A 24,290-nucleotide genomic window follows, 5' to 3' on the forward strand; every position below is an offset into this window, starting at 1 on the left:
GTCGGATTATCCGGTTCTGACTGATAATAAAAAATATTATTTCGTTTTTAGTTTTTCGAAGAAAATATTAGATTTATTTAAATCGTTTAGTACATTTTATATTCGGTAAACGAAACTATGTTGTATTAAAATTTAATAAAGCGTATTTGTTGAGAATTTTATTATATCATGGCAGCCAAAGCTTATTAATTAATTACACAATATAAATTAGCATTTTCAATAACTATAATCCTTTAAACCTCGTTAAAATAAACTTTATATTATAAATATACAAACAGATAAAATATGCATAAATTAAAGCTTTAGTATAATTTATTTGATTTGGGATTTTAATATTTATTTTACACAAATGCGCCATTGTGCTTTAAAATTTCCAATCCACCAAAAAGGATTATATTAAATTTTCATTGTTACTCTTAACGGTGTTTTTGTAACTTGCATAAATATTCAAAATTTTATTCGCAAATTAGGTTAATGGCTAATTTAAACGACTCGTGATTTATTACTTTACATCTTTAAAATCTTATATTTCAAGGCAAACTAAAAAAGTGTTTCATTAAATATTTAACAATATAAAAGAAAAGAGATTGAAAAAATCTTATAAAATTTGTAAAATAAATAATTATATTTCCCATTTTGTAAAATTATATATTACTTGTAAATTTAAAGAAAATTAAAAAATATTTTTTGAATTTTGGAAACCATGAAATTTATTAGTCTATTTAACAAATTATTATTAATTCATGATTAAAATGTGATTTTTAATTATAAACATAATATTTTCTGTGAAATTTGGTATGTACTTATACTATACTTAATAAATACTACATTTAATAAAAAAAACTTATTTTTTATATAAAAATACCCTAATCAATTTTTCTTAATCAATGTGTAGTGATATAGAAAATTATTTTATGGGAAGTCTAATGTTTTTGTTTATTATTTATCTTGTTACTCATTAAAATCTAATTATAAATAAAAAGGGTCCTTCTTCTTAAAATTGTAAAAAATACAAGAAATTCCTTAAAACTAGAAAAATTAAATTACAAAATCGAATTAAAGTGCAAATTACGGGCAACTTTCCGAACTCCGTGTTCACATCTGGCGATCGGAAGAACTTAATCGTCATGTTCGAGCGTCACGAAATCACGAATCGGCCCCGTTATCCACTTTGCAATTGCGAGGGAATAAAAGGTGCGACGTTCTGGCTCTCGATGCCGATTCAAATATTCATAGTGTCCAATTTTAAATGTAATATCGCGTGGCTCGGCACGTGACCCGACACGGGGACTGCTGCGACGCGAAAACGTGTCGGTTTTGTTGCCGTACGTAACACGGGAATATGACTCTACGTTTTATTGAATCGGATACCTTTTTCCCGGCTTTATAGCGGACGAAATGTTTCCCGGTCAGTTCCACATGCAAATCGATGTTTATTGAGGATCCGTTGTTTCAATCAATGGGATGCAAATTTTTAAATTTCTGGATCTTGGGGTAATTTTTAACTTGTGCCGTATATATATATTTGCTGTTTATGATTATGTTTATTAATTTAAAACCGAAATATAAGTTTTTAGCTACTAAATTATAATTATTATTAATCCATCAAAATTTATTAATTTCAATCATCCAATCAAATAATAAAAAATGTGCATTTTTAAACAAGGGCAAAAACTTCTGCGGTCTTTCAAAAAGTCCGAACCTTGTTAGTCTGTAACTCGCTTTTAAAACGGATGTGAAAATATTTTAAACTAATTTAAAGTTATTATGTGGCATGGAACTAATTTGAAACATGAAATCTTTTCATTAAAAAGTTAAACGTCTAAAAACTCAAACAGAGGAAAATAAACAAGTTAGAAGTTTGTTGTTAATGTGTTACTTGTTGAGAACTAGACGATGTTTATCGTGACATGAAAATTATATATTTAAAAACTTCAACCCTAATTGGTTTCCATGGAAAAACTTTCCACTATTGACCCGAATTAGAATTAAAAAAGAAATTAATTACTTTTTAATATTGCAGACCGAGCATTTAACGTAAAAGAGGATTGAAAATTAATTAAAAAAACACACGAATTTGAGACTGAAAATAAAAATTGCACCGTAACGAAACGAACGTTCTTTGATAATATTTAATAGATTAAAAAGTGGCCTTATCCTTTTCAGCACTCCAGACGTCCAAAACGAGTTATAAAATATGAAAGTGCCCCATCAAAACATGTCTAGCTTTCAGTTGCACATTCCAGAATCATAAATTTTGTATAGAATCCCGTTATTAAACTATCCTTTAATCCACGGCTATCTACCAAATGGTTTCATTATAAAATTAATCAAAGTTTAGAGGCATTTAACAAAGTTGATGCTTTAATACATCCAAGATTGTCCTTGATGATGTCATCGTGATTACGGCCGTTTCGTCCCTGACAAAGTGTGTTTTTCAAGGCGTTTTATATGAAATCGTTTAATTAATGTCTTTAGGTGAAGCCAAAAATTAAATTAAATTCTGAAGCATGATTAATTTAAAACGAACGAACCGTTCCCAGTTAAATCTTCTATTTTCTCAAGTTTTACCTGTAAAAGAATCATTAAAAAATTGAAATTTTTAACATAAAAACTTAAATCATCTGACAATCAGCTTAAACTAATTAAAAACGAATGTACAGATACTTGTTACAACTTTTATTGTACCTAATATTAAAATGATTTCGTTAATCACAGCAATTACAACAACATGCACACGAGCAGCGTTAACATGCTGATTAAAATTGATTTAACTCTTAAAATATCCCCGCACAAGTGGGACAAAACAGGTTGTCACGACTGTTTTTGCCTCGCGTGCCGTTTTAAAAGGGACTTATTAATGTTCTCCCGCAATAAAAGGCGTGGATTTATTTAAATATTAAACGTATTAAATAATTTAGTGTAATTTGTTCAGTCGCTGTAAATCTCGGCGAGCGGTTCATAAATCTTGTTGGATTTATGGGCTGCATAAATGCATATGCCGTGGATCAATTTTGTCGTGTGTTGCGAGTGACACGATTTAATCGTGGGATAATTCTTGAATAGGGACCATAGTTTCTTCCACTATACCTTGATACGACCTTAAATTATTATCGATAATTTTAAAAATGAAATGAATGAAATACATTTTTGGATAGATTGTATGTATTGGTCGTGTAGAATATGAATTAATCAAATTTAACAATTTATCAGATTTAATTGTGACCAACAATTTACCGACTTTGAAAGAAACTTCATTTTTTATAAAGAATACTTGACAATATGACAAAGAAAAATTATTTTGATAGTAACATCATCACAATAATGATTTGAATAATATTTATGCTCGTAAAAGTATTTTATGTAGTTGTAAACATTTATGTGTTCAAAACCAATTTCAATAATTTCATATTTATATTTGCAGATCGAATATATGTTAATATCTATTAATCAATAATATAAACAAAATATTTTAACGATTTATCAATCTAGTGGTATAATTACCGTTAATAAATTCATATAATAAAAACATAACATAATGATTATGTAAAGTTTACCCTTTTCATACACGTTTGTAACAACAAAATCAATAGGGTGAGTTAATTTTTGGGTGCGAATTATTTACTTCATCCATTAATTATAACAGAATTGTGTACATTGTTAAACACATAATAGCCAAAATTCGACCTTCAATAAAACCATTTCTAGTCAATTTGTATCCATCACAGAACAATAAGTAACTTAGATGTTAAATAAAGTTGAGTTGGCGGCTGTTAACCGGCGAAGTTCTAAAATTAGCAAATGCAACTTTTGAATACAGCCCCATTCATGTAAAACCCAACCCCATTGTGACACCGAAATTGGAAAGTTTGCAAAATAAGGAGTTTATTAACGTCTTTTCATATGATGTATCAATATAGCTGACGTGTATCAGTTTTTCGTTTGCACAAAAAACGGAATGAGAATACGCGAGGAACGGGTGGATTGACAGACGACCTTCGCGATTCCCGCTTCTTTTTCTCCCCATTCAGTTTATGAATTCCGCAGGTAGACTGAATTAGGGATCGCTTATCGAATACAGAATTCCATACATGGAAAATTTTATGGAGCATGTTGCTGTCCGATGTTTTATTAAATAAATTGTTCAGCATGCAAAGGAGCGAACTGTAAAATGTCCCGACTCGAGACGTTGTCAATTCGATAAATAACACAGTCCCGATATTCCCATGTTCTCGGTAACATCTGTTGCAAAATAAATAAATTAGGTTTGCGGATATGTGTGTGTGTATGTTTAAGGGCTCGAGTCCGAACACGAGTATTCACTTACCATTAGCGTGTGCCGAATTAATTCTTTTAAGGGCGGCTTTAATTAACTGGGGTGGCGAAATTTTGAATTATCCCACTCGGATGACCGACAATTTTCAACTGGGGAAATTCGCATTTTATTGCCTTCCCTTTATGTTTATGGGAGAAATTGAAACATGACAAGAATTCTGAGTTCTATTTAAAATAATTAAATTTTTGAAAACAATTAAATTTTGTATCATACATATTATGTAAAAAACTTTTTAAAGGCCATAGGACAATGAGAATACCGAATCGGTCCCAGAAAGGTATCAGGCTCATAATTACAAGTAATGTTAGTACTCAGAAGATACTTCGAAGGTGCTGAGAATAACAATTTTTACTGCTTTTCAATATTTTTCGTTTTATTCAAAAACGGTACCAACATTTCCTGAAATTATGAAACCGATACATTCCTGGGGCCGATTCGGTATTCTTATCGTCCCATGGGCTTTAAAATTTTTTTTACTTAATATTTATGATACAAAAATTAGAATTATTTATTTTAAACTATTTTTTGAGTAGAATAAGGACAAACATAATATTAATAAGGCACCATTTATAATAAAAGTGTTTTTATTATTGTTCTTTTTTTGTTTATTAAAGGTTTTATGATGTAATGGAACATTTATTTATTTCAGTTGAGACGAAAAAAAACTTTAAGAAATTAACACAAACCTATAAAGTCCAACCCGTAATAAAATCCCCGTTCGATGTTTTTAACAAAAACCGACCGACCAACTCAAGTTTACATGTAACTTTAATGCGTCTAGTTTTTTTTTTTCATTACGCACAAATTAGTTTCGAGGCGACGCCCATAAAACCGAACTGCGAATTAAAAATCATATTCAACCAACCGAAGTTTGAAGACAATACCAGGAAGTTCTCTTGGAGAACAAACGAAAAATTTCAAAACCCTTACACACAGAATAGTGAAGGGTCGGTTTTATTGAGCGTGCATTAAACATCGATCCCCGCATTCTGTTGTGAGACGCAAATGTTTTATGAGCTGTCAAACAAAAGGCGGGGGAGGAAAAGGACATATACACACACTAATTATTCAAATGCACTTCCACATAGCCTCCTTTCGATATGGAATTTCGCATACTTTCCGTTGAGGGATTATGGCTCTTAATGCATTGTGGATGGTAATTTATCGGTTTCTTTTGTTGGGTTTCGTGATGGAGGACTTAGTGCCTGGATTAGCGGGGATAATTCGGGTTTAAGCCCGAGTGATATGGTTTAATTAATGAGCTGATTAGTTTACTGAACGAGAAATGATGATGTTATAGTAAAATCGTGTGAATTCTGTTACTGGAGTTCGAAGAGAATCGTAAAGCATTATTATAATTTCCTCATTTCTTTTAATAATGCGTTTCATGAGGGGTATCTTAAAAATACATGAACCTTCTTAGATAAGACGTAAGGAGCAATATAAAAACTCCACGTTCGGGATGAAAGCAATGAGCCAAACGCTAGTTGCCTTTATTTTCCATAAATTTTTATACGCATATTCGTATCGTACTGTCGGGTCGTTGAAACGAATACCTTTTAGAAGGCAAAGTTTTAAGGTTATTGAAAAGAGCACCCCGTTTAATTTACATTTTTTTCCCATTCCGCCTCAGGTTTCACTCCGAGTGTTTCTTCTGTGCTAGCAAAGATAAATATTTTATGACGTGAGAATAATCGACGAATGACTACACACGACTTCTTGCCGATCTTTTAATTAAATCCGTTGCGGATTGACTGGCAGGGTTGTCGTTAAAGTTTTACAAGCGGTTACATCAAAAAGTCGTCGGACTGTCTACGCGACCATCAAACCATTACCGGGGTAGATTTAATAGTAAAAGGACAGTAAAACAAGAACCGCACCGGCCGAAAATATAAAACCTATTCGATGGCAGCAAAGACTGGTTTTATGTTACAAGTGACTAACGAGACCACCTTTATTGGTCCACTTTTATGAATGTTAGAATTAATTGAACACGTATGTGATTCTTTTAATGCGGATTTTGCTAAATATTCGAGGTTCTCTACAATTCTGTTACAACTAATATACTATAATTGTGTATCAAATTTTTCTGTTTTAAAATGAATGCTTAATTTGAAATACAAGTATTTTAAACTAACTGTTTTCCATTTACAAATGAAACCAACAAAATATAATTTTTTAATGACTAGTTCAATCTGTTAATGCCTTTTTTGTATCAAGTCTAAAACAATATTTACACAACATTGATTGGTTCCATATACATTATTCGAAACCTTTTCGTTCCGATGACGTTTTTAATTAAAACTCCGATCGAATCTGTACCGTTAATGCATCCAAATGGAACGAAAACATCTCGTCATAATTACATTACTGTAATGAAATAATAAACGCAGGGAAAGGAAAAAAAACCGAAAATTTCATTCAACCAGTATTAAAACAAAAATAATTAGGTTGAAAGTCGAATTTGGCGTTCAGTAAATTCGCCATCGCATTAATTGAAGTATAAGCTCATCATTCCGTTTAAACTTTCCGCAAACTTTCTCTATGACGATAATGTCGGTTTTGAACGGCCGAATAGTGCACCGCAATCTCCGGAATGCAAAATGCACAAACGCCGCATTGCATTATTAAACGGCGACAATCGCGGTTTTAATTGGTCAGTTTATCGGGGACCGGTGGGAAATTTTGCATTTAGACGTACTGACTGTTTGCACTTAATTAACGCACGACTTGGAATTGAAGTTGCAGAAAGTCGTGGTCTTCTGCACGGATAATTGATATAAAAACAACTGGTATTTATTCTGCCCCTGGAAAGTTTTCCTCTAGACTAAAACCATGTTTACTTGTATACTTTTGGGACTGGCGCTTTGTTACGGCGGCGAGTAATTTGTTGAGCTTACGTAAGGAACTGGAATATATTAAAGTTTGGCGAATTATTCACGAAATTCTGCATCTCAGAAAAGTCTGGTTATATGCAACAAGTTCCACCTATCTTCGCTGTACTTCATGGTGCACCATCTGTGTTTATTGTTATTCGAGGAAATGTCGTCGTGCTGTGATGAAGGAAAGTTTTGCGATAAAATTTAAACAGTCAAAAGTTATTGCACTTTAAATATACCCAGTACAAAAATAAAGCTTCATTAAACATGTTTGTTCGCACCTTAAGTGCTGCCACCTCAGAACATACGAACACTTTTTCGCGAATGGCGAAACAGGTTTCGCTGTGAAATTTAATTAGAGGTTTTTCAGGTGCAAACTTTGGCGGGAAAACGTATAATTCACGAAACTTTCCTACTTAAGCCAGAATAGACGCTAAATAGTTGGGACAGATAATTAATAATGAATCATAAAACTAAGTAAATTAGTTACTAAGTCTTCTTAATCTCCAGTTTGCGGCGAATATAATCGTCGAGTGTGGCAGCCAAAAGTAATTATAACTTCAAGACTGCGGGACTCATTTCAATAAGTTCATCATCATTGTTACGTACAGTCGAAGATATGAATAAAGATGGTTTGCGTTTAGCTGTAAACTTTTCGTTTGACTTTATTAACGTTTCCCGAGAACTTAACCCCCGCACAAAACTAAGCTCGATTTATTTTTGCCGGCTCGGATATTTATTTGAGCAATTATTCAAATAATTGCTTTGACGAGTCATTTGTTTTTCGTCTGCGAACTTTCTGTTTATTCGAATCTCAAAAGGAACAGGAATTGGACAATTTAGCTTGTTGAAAAAGGTGGCTGGAAGAGCCATTTACAAGTCAGCACAAGTAAATTGGATCAATAAATTCGTGTGGGCCAAATACAATTATTACAAAGTTTAATAAGGCAGGTGCAGGTCCAGTTGCCTACCTTAAATAGACATCAAGTGGCGACATCTGTTATAATTTTTCCAGAGGGTCCAGTTTTGAGTAATTAATTCCGGCAGGACAGCGAGAGACGGAATTTCGGTTCGAATAATCCCTCGGAACTGCATTACAACTGTAAGACCCATTGGACGTCGGGCCGGCCTCTAAGCTGCACCGAAACAGATCTCTGAAGGATCAGCGGAGCTGAGAGGCTTTAGAACATACGTGAAGTCGCGTTTCAATGGATCCTTTATAATTAAGCCTTTTCAGATACTACAGAAAAAGTTCTTAAATTTTAATTATATCGGGTACCCTATTTAAGATTGAATCGCGTTTAGTTCACGGCATTTACGAATTGCCAACTAGATATTTCGTTTAACCCAGTTTCTGAGACTGATTAATGTGGTTTTGCAATGACCAGAATATTGTATTACTCTCAGCACGGATGTAACAAGGGGATCGGAATAGTGCTTCACGTGTACTTCCGCTCGATTGGACTGATTGAATTACATAACGCGAAGGTTTTAAATGCGATAGTCCTGCTCCTTGTAATTTAACCGACACCGTCTGCATTTCAATGAATAATGGACCTGGTAAAACGATCGATTATTTCATTCATGTTGTCTTTGAATCCAATGGAATTTTCGTGGATGTTAAATACAGAGGTTTCGAAGCAGTTCTTTGTGCGGGAATCAATTCGACTGTTAAAAATTTCAAGCTTTTTTGAGACGTCTGTTAAAGGGTAAACTTTTTAAGGGATTATTACCGTATCTCTCTCAATAATTAATATAATTTAAGTGCTTGATCTTTTAATCAAGGGCTTTTGGTTGTGATTAAGAATTCCAATCAGGGGGTTTAGCAGTTCGTGGGATTAAGATTCTAAATCGACTGCTTTATGTTCAATTACGTGGTAAAATGCTTTTAACTCAAATCAATTCCTTGCAATTAAAATGAAACAAAAAATAAATTCAGTTTACAAATTACATTTAAGTCACGTTTGTGGTAAAGACAGTTCTTGAGTCAGCACCCATGTAAATATTCATTGGAAATGAATGCAAAACACAATGCAGACACGTAAACTAAAATATTCAGTCGATGCAGAACATTTAACCGGAATGGTACATGTGTCGAAATGACGTTCATTTATTTTTCTACCTCCTCAGCACGTGCGGGCATTTTCCGTAAGAATGAAGATTTAATATTCGAATCCGACTAACGGATATTGAGCGTCCGGAGCCGTTCTTGTTGACTCAGCCAATGTCCCATATTTTATTCAATAACTCCCGTGTTCTAGACGTTCCAGTCAATATCGCCCACACCATTTCTTTAATTATGCAAACTCCCAACACAACACACCCATATAATCATATGTTTATAAATAGACAACCAACCACGGTTACATATGTAACGTCATTTGCTTAAGATTGATTTAAGTAACGTGCTGCTCTCTATGGATTAAATGGCGTGTTAAACTCTAAAATTTAAATGATGATAATTAACAATATTCCTGTGAGTCGCAATGAATTGACCTTTTACACTTTTATCTTTATTACGAATCCGGGCATTTATTTTGTTAAACTCCCCAAACCTAATTAAACTTTATGGAATAATTGAATTGCGTGATCTATTATCGGGAATACTTTCGCGCACAGTTATCCAATTAGTTTTCTAATTTAAGTTTCGTATCGGGGACATGTGAGCAACACAATAAGGGACTTCCTGAGCGGAATGTTTCCGAATACAATGACTGTATTCTACTTAAATACTTAAAATAGACACAATGCCGTATTTTCGTGCGGAACTTTGGATCGTTTGAATAATGGGTCTTTAATTAATATATCTGGTTCATGATCTTCGCACTTGGAGTTTCTTTTTGATAAAAGAAAATCAATTGAAAACAATAAGAATACGGGGTAAATAAATACCAGTGACAAGCCAATATTTTTGTGTTAAAATATGAAGTTTGGAGCCGTTCGTTTTCCCTTAAGTCTCGCATGTTGCGCAGTGGTAATATTAATTGTGGCAATTCAAATATGATGTATGCGCGATGGTAATCAGCTGCGAAATAGGCAAATACTAGTGTAGTATAATACACGTTATTCTTTAATAATTTGTTCGCATAAATCTAAAGCAAACATCAACAAATACAACCCATTTCATTAATCAAAAACACTCGTATTGCGTTCTACGCATAATTACTTCCATTGTAATAAAAAACAACGACGCAAAACCGGACTGGAAATAAAATTCAGGGTTGGTTTTGCATGCGCGATAAGAGACAGTGCAATGTCACATTTAACAAGATTTAAGTTTCGGAGACTGTTCCCAACTACAACCGAAGTGATATGCCCTGGCCTCTAAATTGCCTCGGTGATTTATCGCCAGCCTAAATACTTGATAGTTTCCACATAATGTTCCCAGGGAAAATAAACTCCGTAACAGTTCTCAAACTTCGGAAACGAAGCAAAATCCTCTAGTTATTTAATATGCGTTCCGATTTCTTGTGTCCGATTGGCACCGGATTGAGCGCATTCTTATTGCGAAAATGCAAAAAGACGACCAAGACGGGTTTTCTGTAGGAAATCCGCTTCAGGTAAACTCCGGCATTCCGCTGCCATATATCATATCCACAATGGATTTACTTGCTGGCAGTTTCTTTTTTCTAACCGTCTGCAATCCTTGAATGCATAAATGTAATATACCTTTCAACAAACTCTCCCGCTACTGCATTACTCCAAAATCACATATATTCAATCAATTTTCTATACTATCTACCTGTGCATTCCCTGCAATCAAACAAAATACGTTTATTGAAAGCTAGATGGTACCACTGGGCATTAAGCAAGATATGCAAATAAGAGCACACGTAACAGATCAAATGAATTTAACGAACTCCAAAACGCAATAAAACTGGCATCGATTCGTGCCAACTAAATAAATTTTATTAATAAACTGGATGAATATTCATACAAATGAAAAAACGTACTAAAAGCATTATTGTTTGTATTCGCGTGCGATTTTCGGATTTAAATATGAATGTGCAATTTCTCGTTTGTCAATGCAAACAGTTTCAATTATTTTAATTTGTTGCAGGCGATCCAAATTTTCAAACCAATGAAGATTTAGTGCCGGAGGGTAAACCGCCCTCGTTCGTGACTCCGGGCCAGACCTACAGGATTGCGACTGGCAGTACTGTTGTGCTGCCCTGCAGAATAACTCAACCAGGTAAGAACTTGCTATAATATATTGTTTGTGCTCAACACAATACTGCAGTGAAATATATATTTATAAATATTTTAAGAGCGTTTACTCGTGAAAATCCGGTTAAACAAACGATTTATTTCATTTTATGGTCTATTTATTGGTTTTTATATATCTTTTATATAAAAAATTTATTATAAGAAATGTGCTTTTTAAACAGAAATTTAATTAGAAATTTTTATGCAAAAATGTTGTAAACATGTTATTACTGAAATTGATTCAAGTTCAACTGAACTATGAATTATTAATAGAAAATTTAAAATATACGACTAATTTTATAAATTGAAATAAACTGTAATTTTAATATCAGCTATTGTCATTATAGCATTTATTATTCATAATTGTTTCCACTGATGTTACAAACATCATAATAGAAGGCAATTTTACTAAATTGGATGATCCTTATCTAATCGACGATTATTCGGAAGCCATTATTTAATGTATATTATTATCAAATCTTACACAACACAGCTTTAATCATATTCTTTAATGTTCATAAATTTTATCGTTTCTTAGGCAGTTACATTTTGGCATGGAAACGCGGCATAGCAGTTTTAACAGCAGGTCCAGTGAAAGTGACCCCTGATCCGCGAGTTCGTTTGCTTTCGACTCCGGTGAGCCCCTCCAACATGGCCGGTATACCGGAACTATCTGGTGGCGGCGGGTACAGTCTTGAACTCAAGGATGTAAGGCCCCAAGACGCCGGCGATTATGTCTGTCAAATCGGCACCATGGACCCTAAGGAAATCACTCACACTTTGGAAATTTTAGGTCAGTATTCGGTATGCTCTGTTATTGACTGGAAATTGATTATAAAATTGTGTTGATCCTTTACAGTCCCTCCAAGAATTCACTACGTATCCCACAACGCGAATACACCCCTAGAAGTGAAACAAGGTGATACGGTGCGAATGGAGTGCAGAGCGTCCGGAAATCCAGTTCCGACAGTTTCGTGGACTCGCAAGAACAACGTTTTGCCAAGTGGTGAAAGATCAGTTTCCGGACTTACTATGGTAATACATCATGCTGATCGTCATTCAGCTGGACAGTACCAATGTTCTGCTGACAATGGAGTTGGACAACCAGATACCAAACATATCACCTTGAACGTCTTATGTAAGTAAACAGTCAGCAAGATAATGTTGAAATGTGCAACATTTCCGAATTGGGTAAACTCAATAAAAAGTGTCGAACTTCCAGGAATCAGAACGCGACTACGTGAGTCCAATTAAAGCCAGTCAATTAATATTATTTGCTTAGGAAGCTCGCGCCCGAAACGAGTTTCATTAAAAGTTTCTTGCCGATTGTTTTCCAATCCGACGCTCAACTAATGCACTTGTTTGTAAATAAAGTAAGAGGAAAGGCGGCAACTTTTGTAGTCCGCGAGTTCGTAAAGGTGCGCCCGTTACGTGCTCACCGGGAAATAATCACGTCGATTATCGTTCTCCGGATAAAGAGCACAAGGCTTATTGGTTCCGGAACTTTCCGAGCCAGTTATTAAATTATTGCCCTCCACTGGTGCCGCCGACGCCGCACAGCTTTTATAATTACCTGACGGCTCCGATAACTAAGACATGTTCTACAAATGTTTTCATTTAATCGGGGTTAATTGAATATCAACGCTCCTGCAACAAAGGAATTCGAAATAATGGAACGACATAAATCAGTAAGCGATAATACGAGAAATATTTTACAAAAACTGAGCTGAAAGAGAAACACCTCTTGTACAACCGTGCTAATTTGATTGTACCCTCAAAACAGCCATTGTAAAATATTAAACCAAACATCGCGTACAATTGACTGGAGAATGTTCAATCGGTCCAAAAAAGCCACGTTTCTAACAGAGCTTTAGCCCGAACAAAGCGTCGTCTTATAAAAAAGCTCTTACAACATAAAAACATCTTATTACTGTATATTTTTCTTTCGTCCCCGTTTCTTTATTTCATTCAGGCCGAAACGTCGCCGATGTTTTGACACGATTCCGAAACAAAAACACGACAAAGCGGAATTTACAAGTGTTGCTCAAATAAAAGTTGAAAACAATTCCGCGGCGCAATTCATTCGATCGGACGTGGAAGAAAAGCGTCAGCGGTTTTTTCCCTCGCCATCCATTGTAAAATACTGACCCATTTTAAGTTATAATGAAGTTGGATGAAAAGTTTCATATCGAATCGGTGTCTTGTAATTGGCGGGCCTCGATCGAGCCCCCAGGAGATACCGTGTAATTTAATTAGTTTCCCAATGTGATTTATGATTATAGAAAACTATCTTCTTCGGTTTTGTTACCTCGGATGATTGATGGTGAAACTGAACAACTGATTATGATACATGTTGGAGAAGTTTAAATTTCACAGGAGGGATTTTTCTCGTTTAAATCAATAACCGGTTAATTAAACCGATTAAATGCCAACATCGAGGTTAATTAACTCTGTCAATCGTCGTGGATGCGTTTCGGTGCAACCGTGCGGCATCCAGCCATTATTAGACCGTACAAATTGTTTTAGTTGAACAACCCGATGAATAATATTCCGAATCTATTTCGGGCTTAAGCTGAACAAATAGAGGACGAGATTGATTGCGCACGCTTTTAACTAAGATGCCGTTATTTCAGGTATGTTCCGCTCTTATGCAAATAACGAGGATTACGGAGTACGACTTGTGCAAATAATTGGATGGCTGGATTGGCTCGTACATGTTTCATATTGATTGACGTGTAATAACTTGTTGCTTTGATGGCGAAGACGAAGAAAAATGATCGGTCCGAAATTGCATTGTGCGGTCGAAATGTTCACGTGAAACCGGACGCGTCGATCTGATAAAAATTTAAAATTCGCCCTGTCACATCAACCCGTTTCACCCCGGGCACATTTCGCGGTTTTTGGACACGTACCCGATAAACTCCACTTGTTTCGGATACTAAAATGCGAAATTAAACGTCACTCTCGGCGAATTTATTCACGTTACAATTATTATCGTTGGAAGATTAGACTGGATGTTTTATGTTGGCAGATGGACCTGAAGTGGAGACTGAAAGGGCAACAGTTCATACCGGCATCGGCTTGGAGGCTCAACTCGTCTGCATCGTACATGCCGAACCTTCTCCGCAGGTTTGTATTTTTATTTTATATTTTTTAATAATGGTAATCCGATTTAATGCAATTATCTGTTAAGCTTCGGAAAAAAACACGATAAGCTCGTTTAGTTAAATATGTAACATTATTGCGAAACGGCGAAAAATCTTTTTGATCTGAACTAATGAATTCAAACAGAACATTGTTTTTAAAACTCATGACGTTTATTCCACTTTTTGGACGATAAACGTAAATCTTTCCCATTAGTGCACGCAGAAAAGCTTGCCACTATAATTTTTTTGGCAGAAATTTGTGTGAGGCATCAAAAGTGCATAAACATATTTCTGTACAGTTCAACAATAAAGTCACTCTTGAAAAATAGGGGATGTGTCCTTTGTACGACTTGGTGAAATAATGTATAACAAAAGGCTAGAATATAAATACCACTACAAAATGTTACATTCTAACAATGCCCTGTTATTTGTTGTTTTTTTAAAGCAAAAATCTGTTTATTTAATGCATTGTTAGACAATGAATAAAAGGTAAAAATCGAAGTTGCACGGAAGTGGTTGAAGTTAATATATGCAACATTCGTGAGAATGGACTTTCTGAAAACTAGATTTTGTGAAACATTGTAATAAAGTTTGGGAAATGTGATTTTTATGTTAGTGCACAGAGAAATTTAATAAGTAAACAGAAATATAAGTTTAGCTGGCGAATATTGGAAGTAAAAATTTTATTGGAAACTTTCGACTTACACAAGATTTTATGTTATTAATGATAAGTAAGTTTTGCGATCGATGTACGATTTTATTAGGTCGTTAAATTGGAATATGTTATCTGGCAATGGCTAATTTTTCCTTATTTCGACTCCAACGTGGTTTATTGGCAGTTTAGAATACTTTTACGAGTCTCAAAATTTCAAAGTTTATTCCAGGCTATACATATCTTAAGATAGCCTGATATCCAATTATTGATATAACGGTAACGATAGTAGTTACCAGAATTTTGAAAAAGGGATCATCTTTTTAATACACGATCAATAATTAATCAAGTTTTATGTTAAGTCTCATTTAAAATTACATTTTGAAATGTTTCAAAGAAAATCCTCCCAGGAGAACAAAATTCAAATTTCCAAGTCCTAACTATTATTTTATGCGTAGTTTTGCAATTATTCCGCCCTTCACCTCAATCTCCGACCTCTTGTTTATTCTAAGCAACGGGACCGTGCAAATTGAAGAAATATTAATTACATTTAAGTGTTCTCCGCCTTCCCACGACTCGGTTCGCTTATTTCGAAAGCGACGCGACATAAATCAGCCTCTGGACAAAATCATTACCCCCATTCTACTCCCGTTTTTGTTTCAGGTGAAAAAATAGAGCGTTATTGTTTGTTTTGTCTATTCGAAAAGTAAATTTTTTTAATAAGTTGAAGCCTGGAAATTTGAGCGCGACTTTAAAGACTGAACAAGCGAAATTAAAACTACATCTCCGGAAGTCTGAAATAATAAAAACACTCGACGCTGAAGTATTGTTTGTCTGGCAGAAATAGAGTTACGGAATAAAGACGGAATTAAAATTCAGTAAATTTCTACCCTCACTTCACAAGTTAAGTGCAGGTTAATGCAGTTACATTAAATATGCAGTCGCTGGAGAAAATGCGGAAACGTGACGTTTGTTTTTTCGTCGTTCCCCAACTTGGACGTGAATAATTGTCACTCGCATTTAATCATCACGATTTTAAATGTAAATTTTTTAATATTCAATAACATGAACCAATTCCAATAATGGCGCAGTGTCAATAGTATCAACATACACGTCGCACTGAAATTCACGCTATTTAATCGCCAATTTATTATTCAATATCAGTAATTAAATTAAAAGCTGAACGCCAACGTAACTGAATTATTTCTGTTTTAATGTAGGTGCTAAATTGCACTTAAAACGCCAACAGACACTTACAAAATGTACAATTGTATTACACGGAACATCCTCAAAACCCGCCGGTAAATCACATTTTTACCCAAACAGATTTATCTGACCCCAACAACAAATCGGTAAGGGATCGAAATCCCGCAACGAATATTAATTAAACTGGTTTCATTAAATCACTCCCCGTTTCTTTACAGGTGCTCTGGTTCAAGGATACAGCACAGCTGGGAACCACCGAGCAACACGCCGCTCATTCTAGAGGCAATCGATACACTTTGGTCATCAGGAATGTTACCACTGCTGATTTTGGAAATTACAGGTTAGTTTTTTCAATGTTTCGTCTGCGTTCTTTGCCTGATTTAATTAACGCCCTGTTTGTTTAGTTAAATGTAAACATCGTAAACGCAAAACTGGAAATCTACAGAAATTAATCTAAATTAAAATCAGTAAAGGTGATAGATGTGCAAATACTCAGTAACACACTGGATCGTTAAGTGTCAGGAGTACATCGTCGGTATATTACAAAGTAGAGAATATTTATCGTCAGCGTTATGAAGTTTTTGGGTCTGTGTTCCTCTAAGAGAGGTTTCCCGTCTCTTTATTAACTTGGAAATTTATGTTTCGTGCGTTTTGTTCTTCTTTGTCTTGTCGCACATAATGAGGATATTAAAATAGTAATGAACTTACGTGTAGGTAATACCCTTAAAAGTCGACAAGCAGTTACAGGTGTGCCTAGTCTAGTTCAGTGTTGCAGTTTTAATCATCTTCCTTCTCTATTTTTCACCCAAGTAATCTATAAACAATGTAACTGTCGGTTCGAAGCACTAAACCACCCTGCTGGCTAATTAACGCTCATTCATGCACTTTTCGGGGTTGCTGAGAACTCGCTACTTTATTGCCTGTTTAGACGAAAATGACCCGGACCAGATGGTTACATCTAATCTAGTTAACCCGTTTTAAGACCCTGAAGGGAGCGTCTCCGCTCTGTTTTATTGCCCAACTAGACAGCGGATGACTTCCATACCAGATTCTACATTTTGTTACAGTTGCGTTGCTAGCAATGCCCATGGAAAAGGCCGCGGCCAGTTGATATTGACAGGTACAGCCGGACTGGCAGTGTTCGATTCCCCACCCATGGGCGCTGATAAGGACTTCTACAACATCTCCTGGTCGGTCAACAGTCACGCTCCGATCTCCGAATATCGGCTTTTCTACCGTCAACAACCACGTCACCATCACGGCCATCATGACGACAGGAATATGACCAAGATGGGGTACAGGAACGACTGGAACAGCGTCGTCATACCGGGAATCGGCTTGGGCAACGTACAGTATTACACGACCCCTTCGGCGACAGAAGTGACGCGACAGAAGATGTGGTATCCGATCAAAGGTTTACAGTCCGCTACCACATATGAAGCCAGAGTGCAAGCTAGAAACGTGCACGGATGGAATAAGTTGTCGCCCATTTTCCATTTCACCACCAGATCTAACGGTAAGTGTTTTATATTGCTAAATTTCAATTTTTAAAGCAACAACTTCAAACTTGCAAATTGTTTCGAAGAAAACCAAATTAATCACGAAACTGAGAAATGAAATTGTGTATCAATATTTTTTCGTCGCAATTCTTTTACTGTAAAACGTAATTTCTTGACGGAAAAAAAGATTTAAATTAGCCGATCAGAGATCAAAGTTGTAATTATTATCAAGACCTTTTGTTGTTGTGAATGATGAGCTCTCGCAGAAGGTTAAATTAAAAAGTTTTTTAACATAATAATTTCAATAAAGCACGGACAAATTACATCGAGCTTTCTCTGCATAAAGCGATTAAAACTTAAGAAGAATTTTAATTTAACTGCTATACAACCACTCTCGACTGAGCAAATTTTTTGTTGTATTCACAAATATTTAAAAGCTTACTGTAAAAGCGCAGATAGAATTATGAAACCTTTTATTGTTCACCGATTGTTTGAACGTGGCTCCATAATATTTACAAAGCCAATTGAAAAACTCGGTTGAATATTTGATAAATCTGCTTGTAGCGTTTTTTAAAATATACTCGGTACAGGTAATAACGGGAAAAGGGACTTCAAAAGGAAAACGGGAATAAACAAGTATTTGTAGAAGTAATTAACACTTTATAAATTTTTGCACGGATGCGAGTAGTCTTTTGTATTCGAGATAAGGGCCTCTTTCATCAGCCAGATGCGTCAGATGTGAAAGGCACTTGTCGAGTTTCAATTTCAGGAAAAACGCCCTCGTAATGCGATGAAAGATTTTTTAAATTAATTCGCCTCGACCAACGAATCCGTTTTAAATTTTGACAATTGCCATCTTGTTTCAGATATGGACAACATGATCGAACCATCGGCCCAACCGGCGGTTTACGGGGTGAGTCAACAAGGAATGGCACCGTTCAGCAGTGGCGTGCGCGCCTTCATCTCCTCGTTCGCGACCCTCTCGATTGTGTTGGTGGTTGTGTTCTTTTAGATTTTCGTTCGTTATTGCGGTTACCATAAAATCATGTTTACGAACCCGTTCTCAACGTGGATCGTCAAGCGTTTATTAATTTAAACTTCGTGATACCAAATTATTTTCGGTGTGGCGGACGCTCGTTGCGGTGATTGGTTTGTGTAAAATTAAATTTAAATAAAAGTGTTAAACATATTGTCTGTGTATGTAGATCATAAAATTCACGTTAGGATCACACTCATTAGATGCAAGGATTTTAATATTTTTAAGCGGGTATGTCCAAAAACACACTGTTTCCAAAGAATTTACTAGTACTAGTCTCCCCTTGATGAAAACTCCGTTGTGTTGAACAATTAATCAAAATACCGGCAAACATAAAATAAAAATAAATCCGTTGTGAATTTATAAACACTATAGGCGTTTACAAGATCTATTTTGATGTTCATCCTAATCGTTGTTAATCGAATAATCATGTGTGTAGTATTTTGGCCTATTTTGTATATAAATCACGTTCACCTTTTTCTAAATATTCAATATACACTTTAAAGATACTACTACCTACACTAAATGTACATGAACCATTTCTTAGTCTATACACTTGAATTTTATATTAAAATTCATTATTTATGGATTCTGGATTTATTGTTGAATTGCAATATTCTATACTAAACACGTAAACAAAATTCTACATATATATGTAATAATATATAATATATATATATATATATATATATATATATATACAAATATTACCAGAATTTTGTTGATGTGTTACTATTAAGCAGCAGATGTTATAACTACTACTATTACTACAACAACATTTTAAGTGACTCTTCAGTAAAGAGAAGAAAACAATATCTACGTGTTTTTGGTTTACGGATTATCGATTGATTGAAACGTTTATAAATTTGTTAAGGGTTATTTTTAACACGCTTCTTTGCTTTGCACATATGGTACTATACGTAAATGTCATTGTATATAAAGACTGAACTATTTTTATAAGAGTGCAATAAAGGTATTAGCTCTAACTGTTTAAAATTTTATGTGATGTCAAATATTATGTAAATAAAGCTTATATAGAACAGTTAAGTGTATTTATTGAACAACTGTTGTGACATTTGAAAGTGAAAAAGTACAAGGTAAGTTTTATTTAATTAATATTTCTTTCCTACACATTTTTAGCATTAATAAAAAATGTTCATGTTTAATTCGAATGATTTCTTATTTAAATTTTTCAAGAAACAAAAATTGTTTCACAAACTTGGTTTAAAAATCATATTTTACATAAACTATATACAGAATTTCAAGTCATATTGTATTGAAAAATAAAAATGTCTTAACAGGTGGGCTGAAAAGTGACCACCTTGACCACCAAAATGCGCTGCTATCGCGAAAAAGATTATGATGCCTTATAGCCCATTCATATTTACGCCGACATGTCAAATTTCAGCGTGATAGAGCCCTTAGTTTTGTTTAGCCAACTGATTTTCGGTTACGTGTTTGGCTTCATGATTTTCGTTCTCTCATAAAACATTATTTTTTGAGACGCAAAACGGCGAAGAAAACAAAAGAAAAATTGGATAAATATTATGGAGCTAATGTTTCTTCAGATTACACCGTGAATTATTGGTTTCGAGAGTTTCATGGTGGCCGAAAACTCCACTGCCGATGAAATCCGTAGCGGCAGGCTCTCCGATGGTATTGTCATGGCATACTCTTACTCATACGTGGATTACCTCGAAAAAGGAAAAACCATCAACAGCGAGTATTACTGCGCATTATTGGAGCGATTGAAGTCCGAAATCGCTGCGAAACGGCCTCACATGAAGCGAAGAAAAATTTTGTTTTTGCAAGAGAATGCGCCGGCACACAAGAGCATCGATTTAAGGCTCTAATTGCTACCCCATCCACCTTGTTCGTCAGACTATTATCTCTTCCCAAACCTCAAAAGATAGCTCATCAATAAAAAATTCAGCTCGCGGAGGAGTATTTTGCAGACCTTCCGGAAAATTAATTTTCAGACAGGAGTTAACTTCAAGAAGTTGAAAAATCGTTGGAATAAGTGTATCTACCTGAAAGGACGCCCTCGAAGGCAACCATATTGAATAATAAAATCAAATTCTATAAAAAAAAAAAAAGATTTTTTCTATGCTTGCCTACGAACTTTTCACCCCAACTGTTATATGTTAAAATAAATATAAGAAGAAAAAATTGAAAATGATTTTCGTTTTAACATTAATATCTATTCGAAATATGTAATTAAAAAATAATAATAATAATCAAGAAACAGATATAAAAAATTATTTAATACTGAGATTAAAAATGTTTATAAATTATTTTGTAAAATTTATGCAATTCTGCATCAAACGTTGTTGGTTGTTAATTGCGGATGATTTTCGGCCACAAAGAAACGAAATCCGTAGACAAATCACCGGCCATAATGCCAACAATCCGTTTACCGGTCGCAGCAGGAAACGCTACTCACGAACGTTTTCCGCAGGATGAGCGAACGCCGCGCGATTTCTACCTGTTTAACTACCGTTTGTCATTAGAGATTACACGGTCCGCGGAACGCGAACAAAATGAAACGATTACAAAGTGTTGGTTAAACAGTGCACGAGTGACACTGCGATTAATTCATTCGGATCATACATATTTGACGTGCCGGGATTAACTCTCGTATTTATGTAACAGTAACAGTCGCCCGTTATATTTGCGCTGGTGCTTTTTGGGTTATTCAAAAGCTCGATTGCCGAAATTAAATCGGCTACACAATAAATCTTAATTTTCCAACTGAGATTTATTTCTGTGGAGTTTATTTTTTTTTGCCGCCGGCTAAAATTACGGATCTTTTCGTGTCCTCCGGTTAATTTAATACGAGCCGGTAACTTCACTAATTTCGCTGAGCGCTCTCGTTTCCAGCTCCTTAAAATCGCGAAATTTTCTCGTTGCCTTTTTTTGCTGTATTGAATTGTTGACATTTTAAAATTTCAATTAACGCTTGGCAATATTTATTCAAATTTAAAATGTTAAAATATGCCAAATTTACATGAAATAATGGACAACAAACTTGCACAGCAATCGTAGGATGTAAATAAGCAAAGAAGCCCAAGGCAGTTTAATTAAGATGCTAAGCAATGTTTTCCGCGAAACTAATTACTGTTTAACAATTTATTTGTTTACAAAAGGAAAATTAATTTATAACTTCATTGTTTTATAGCAATGCAATTTAAATTTTAAATGTTAAAAAATTAATAATGATATTTTTAAAATTAATGCCTTCCTGAATATTACACCTCTATTTTAAAACGCGTTGGTTTTAATATTAAGCTACTCCTTTTGTTAATTATAAATATATTGTACAGAATTTTTTAAAACAAAGAACACCGTTTTTGCAACATGTTACATGTGGCAAGGTAAATTTAATTATATTACATACCGTCCGTGTTGTTGCCTCAAAATCCCCCGGTTATGGTTTAAATAATGTAGTGTAAGTCGCGAAAATTACCTTTCGAAATTAATTTTTGATAGATGTTAAGATAATTCCTTTTAAGCGGGCACAAGTAATGCTGAAAATTCTGAAACAAGCGACCTACATTTTTCGGGCATCCTTTGACCTGCAAAGTTCAACCATAAATATTGTATTTCGTTTAAGACATATTAAACTGTACAGTAATTTGACAGATTCGCTGTATTACGGAACGGAAATTGGATTTTATTAAACATCTGCGTTAACTTTTAAAAACATGCACGTTTTAAATATGTTTATGCATAAATGTAGGAAAAATTCTCAATGAAATTTAAATATTGCTGTAGTTATTGATGAACATAAATGGATGAATTAAAAAATAAATATTTTGAAAAAATTTGTTTGAAGGAAATTAATTCGTCTAACGGTTTCGTAAGATATTTTGTTTGTATTTTAATAAATGTTAAAAAATATGTTTTACATTTTTAAATATATATTGCGTGCAAAAAAACGTCTAGAAATAATTGATTTACTCCAATTTTTTCAGAAAAATATTAACCTATTACAAACAGATTAAATAATTGATTAAAAAATTAAACAAAAATCTTAAAGCATAAAGTGTCAGAAGCTAATAATGGATTGGACACCCTCTTTGATTTGAAGACACTCCTTGACGCGTCATAGCATCGATCTAGTGAGATTATCGACATTTTCATATGATATCTCGGCCCAGTCTGTGGTCCTAGGATGCTGTAAATTTCTTAAGCGTCGTCCCACCATTTCCCACACATGTTCTATTGAGGAAACGTCTGAAGATCTGGGTGACCAAAACAATAAACTCGCATGAGAGGCTTCTAGAAAGTTGAATGAATTCCTAACAATATTTGGACAGACATTATCTTGCTGAAAAATTAATTCGACATATCTTGTTATGTAGATAAGAAAATAAGGCTCCAAAATCCAAAAAGGGCGCGATAAATCAGCCAAAAGACCTTATATGGAAATAAATTGATCGAATAGCCATTGGACTACCTTCATCGGCAAAAAACTCATCATGGAATACACGCGTTGAACTTATCTTGTTACTTAGCCCAATAATCTAAAACGGTGGTCTTGTGGGTCCGTGGTAGCTGTGGGTCTTCTGTCCTTTTTACTCCATGACTGCCAACATCGCATCACAGTACTCACATTTCTGTTGAAACAGAAATAGAGCAGCTATTTCTAGAAACGAAATTCCTGCTTCATGTAAGCTCACTTCTCTATCTCTATCAAACTCACTTAATTGGTTTAAATTATTTCTTCTTCATACTCTAGGCATGTTAAAGATTTAGTGTAAATTACTGAATAAAACAAATTGTGACAAAAACTAAGTACACACTTGTTTGCGATACCTTAAAGAAATAAAGAAAAAATAAATAAAAACGACAATATGTTTTCCGATCAACTTAATCATTTATTATTTCAATAGGTGCGTTTTTTTGCAATAAATATATTAATTAATAGATGAGTAGATTCAGATAAAGATTAAATTACTAATAAATTATATTATTAACTTAAAATCTTAAAATTTCATATCTTTTACAAGGTTAGATGAAAACATTTAAATGTTTTTCGTTTACAATTGTGTTGCAAACAGCATTTTTAAAGAAATAATATTCAAAGATTAAAATAATGACTGCAAAAATAATTAATTTATTGCATCGCGATATTAAAAATGTTACTGATATTTATTTAGTGTAATCTGAACACATTGCAGAACAAAATTAATTTAAAAACAACCTAAACTTTACACTTTTGTGTTTTGATAAATTCTAAATTTTATAATATCGTTAGGAAACTAAAAAGTTTATTTAAAATTTTAATAATGAAATTTTAGATCCTATATATTTTAAAGCAAACAAAT

The 24,290-nt window shown here is 34.2% G+C and overlaps 1 protein-coding gene across 1 annotated transcript in view; it reads left to right on the forward strand.

The window, feature by feature from the left end:
* The window catches only part of LOC109608649 (protein amalgam), a 53,050-nt gene extending 33,048 nt beyond the window's left edge, over positions 1 to 20,002 (forward strand). The window contains exons 2-8 of the mRNA XM_020025160.2: positions 11,276 to 11,407; positions 11,960 to 12,214; positions 12,281 to 12,559; positions 14,453 to 14,550; positions 16,644 to 16,765; positions 17,493 to 17,941; positions 18,791 to 20,002. Coding sequence (XP_019880719.2) covers positions 11,276 to 11,407; positions 11,960 to 12,214; positions 12,281 to 12,559; positions 14,453 to 14,550; positions 16,644 to 16,765; positions 17,493 to 17,941; positions 18,791 to 18,936 — 1,481 coding nt within the window. The 3' untranslated portion in view covers positions 18,937 to 20,002. The remainder of the gene's footprint in view (positions 1 to 11,275; positions 11,408 to 11,959; positions 12,215 to 12,280; positions 12,560 to 14,452; positions 14,551 to 16,643; positions 16,766 to 17,492; positions 17,942 to 18,790) is intronic.
* Positions 20,003 to 24,290: the final 4,288 nt, after the last annotated feature.

This window comes from Aethina tumida, chromosome 1, assembly GCF_024364675.1.
Source record: "Aethina tumida isolate Nest 87 chromosome 1, icAetTumi1.1, whole genome shotgun sequence".
Taxonomy (NCBI): domain Eukaryota; kingdom Metazoa; phylum Arthropoda; class Insecta; order Coleoptera; family Nitidulidae; genus Aethina; species Aethina tumida.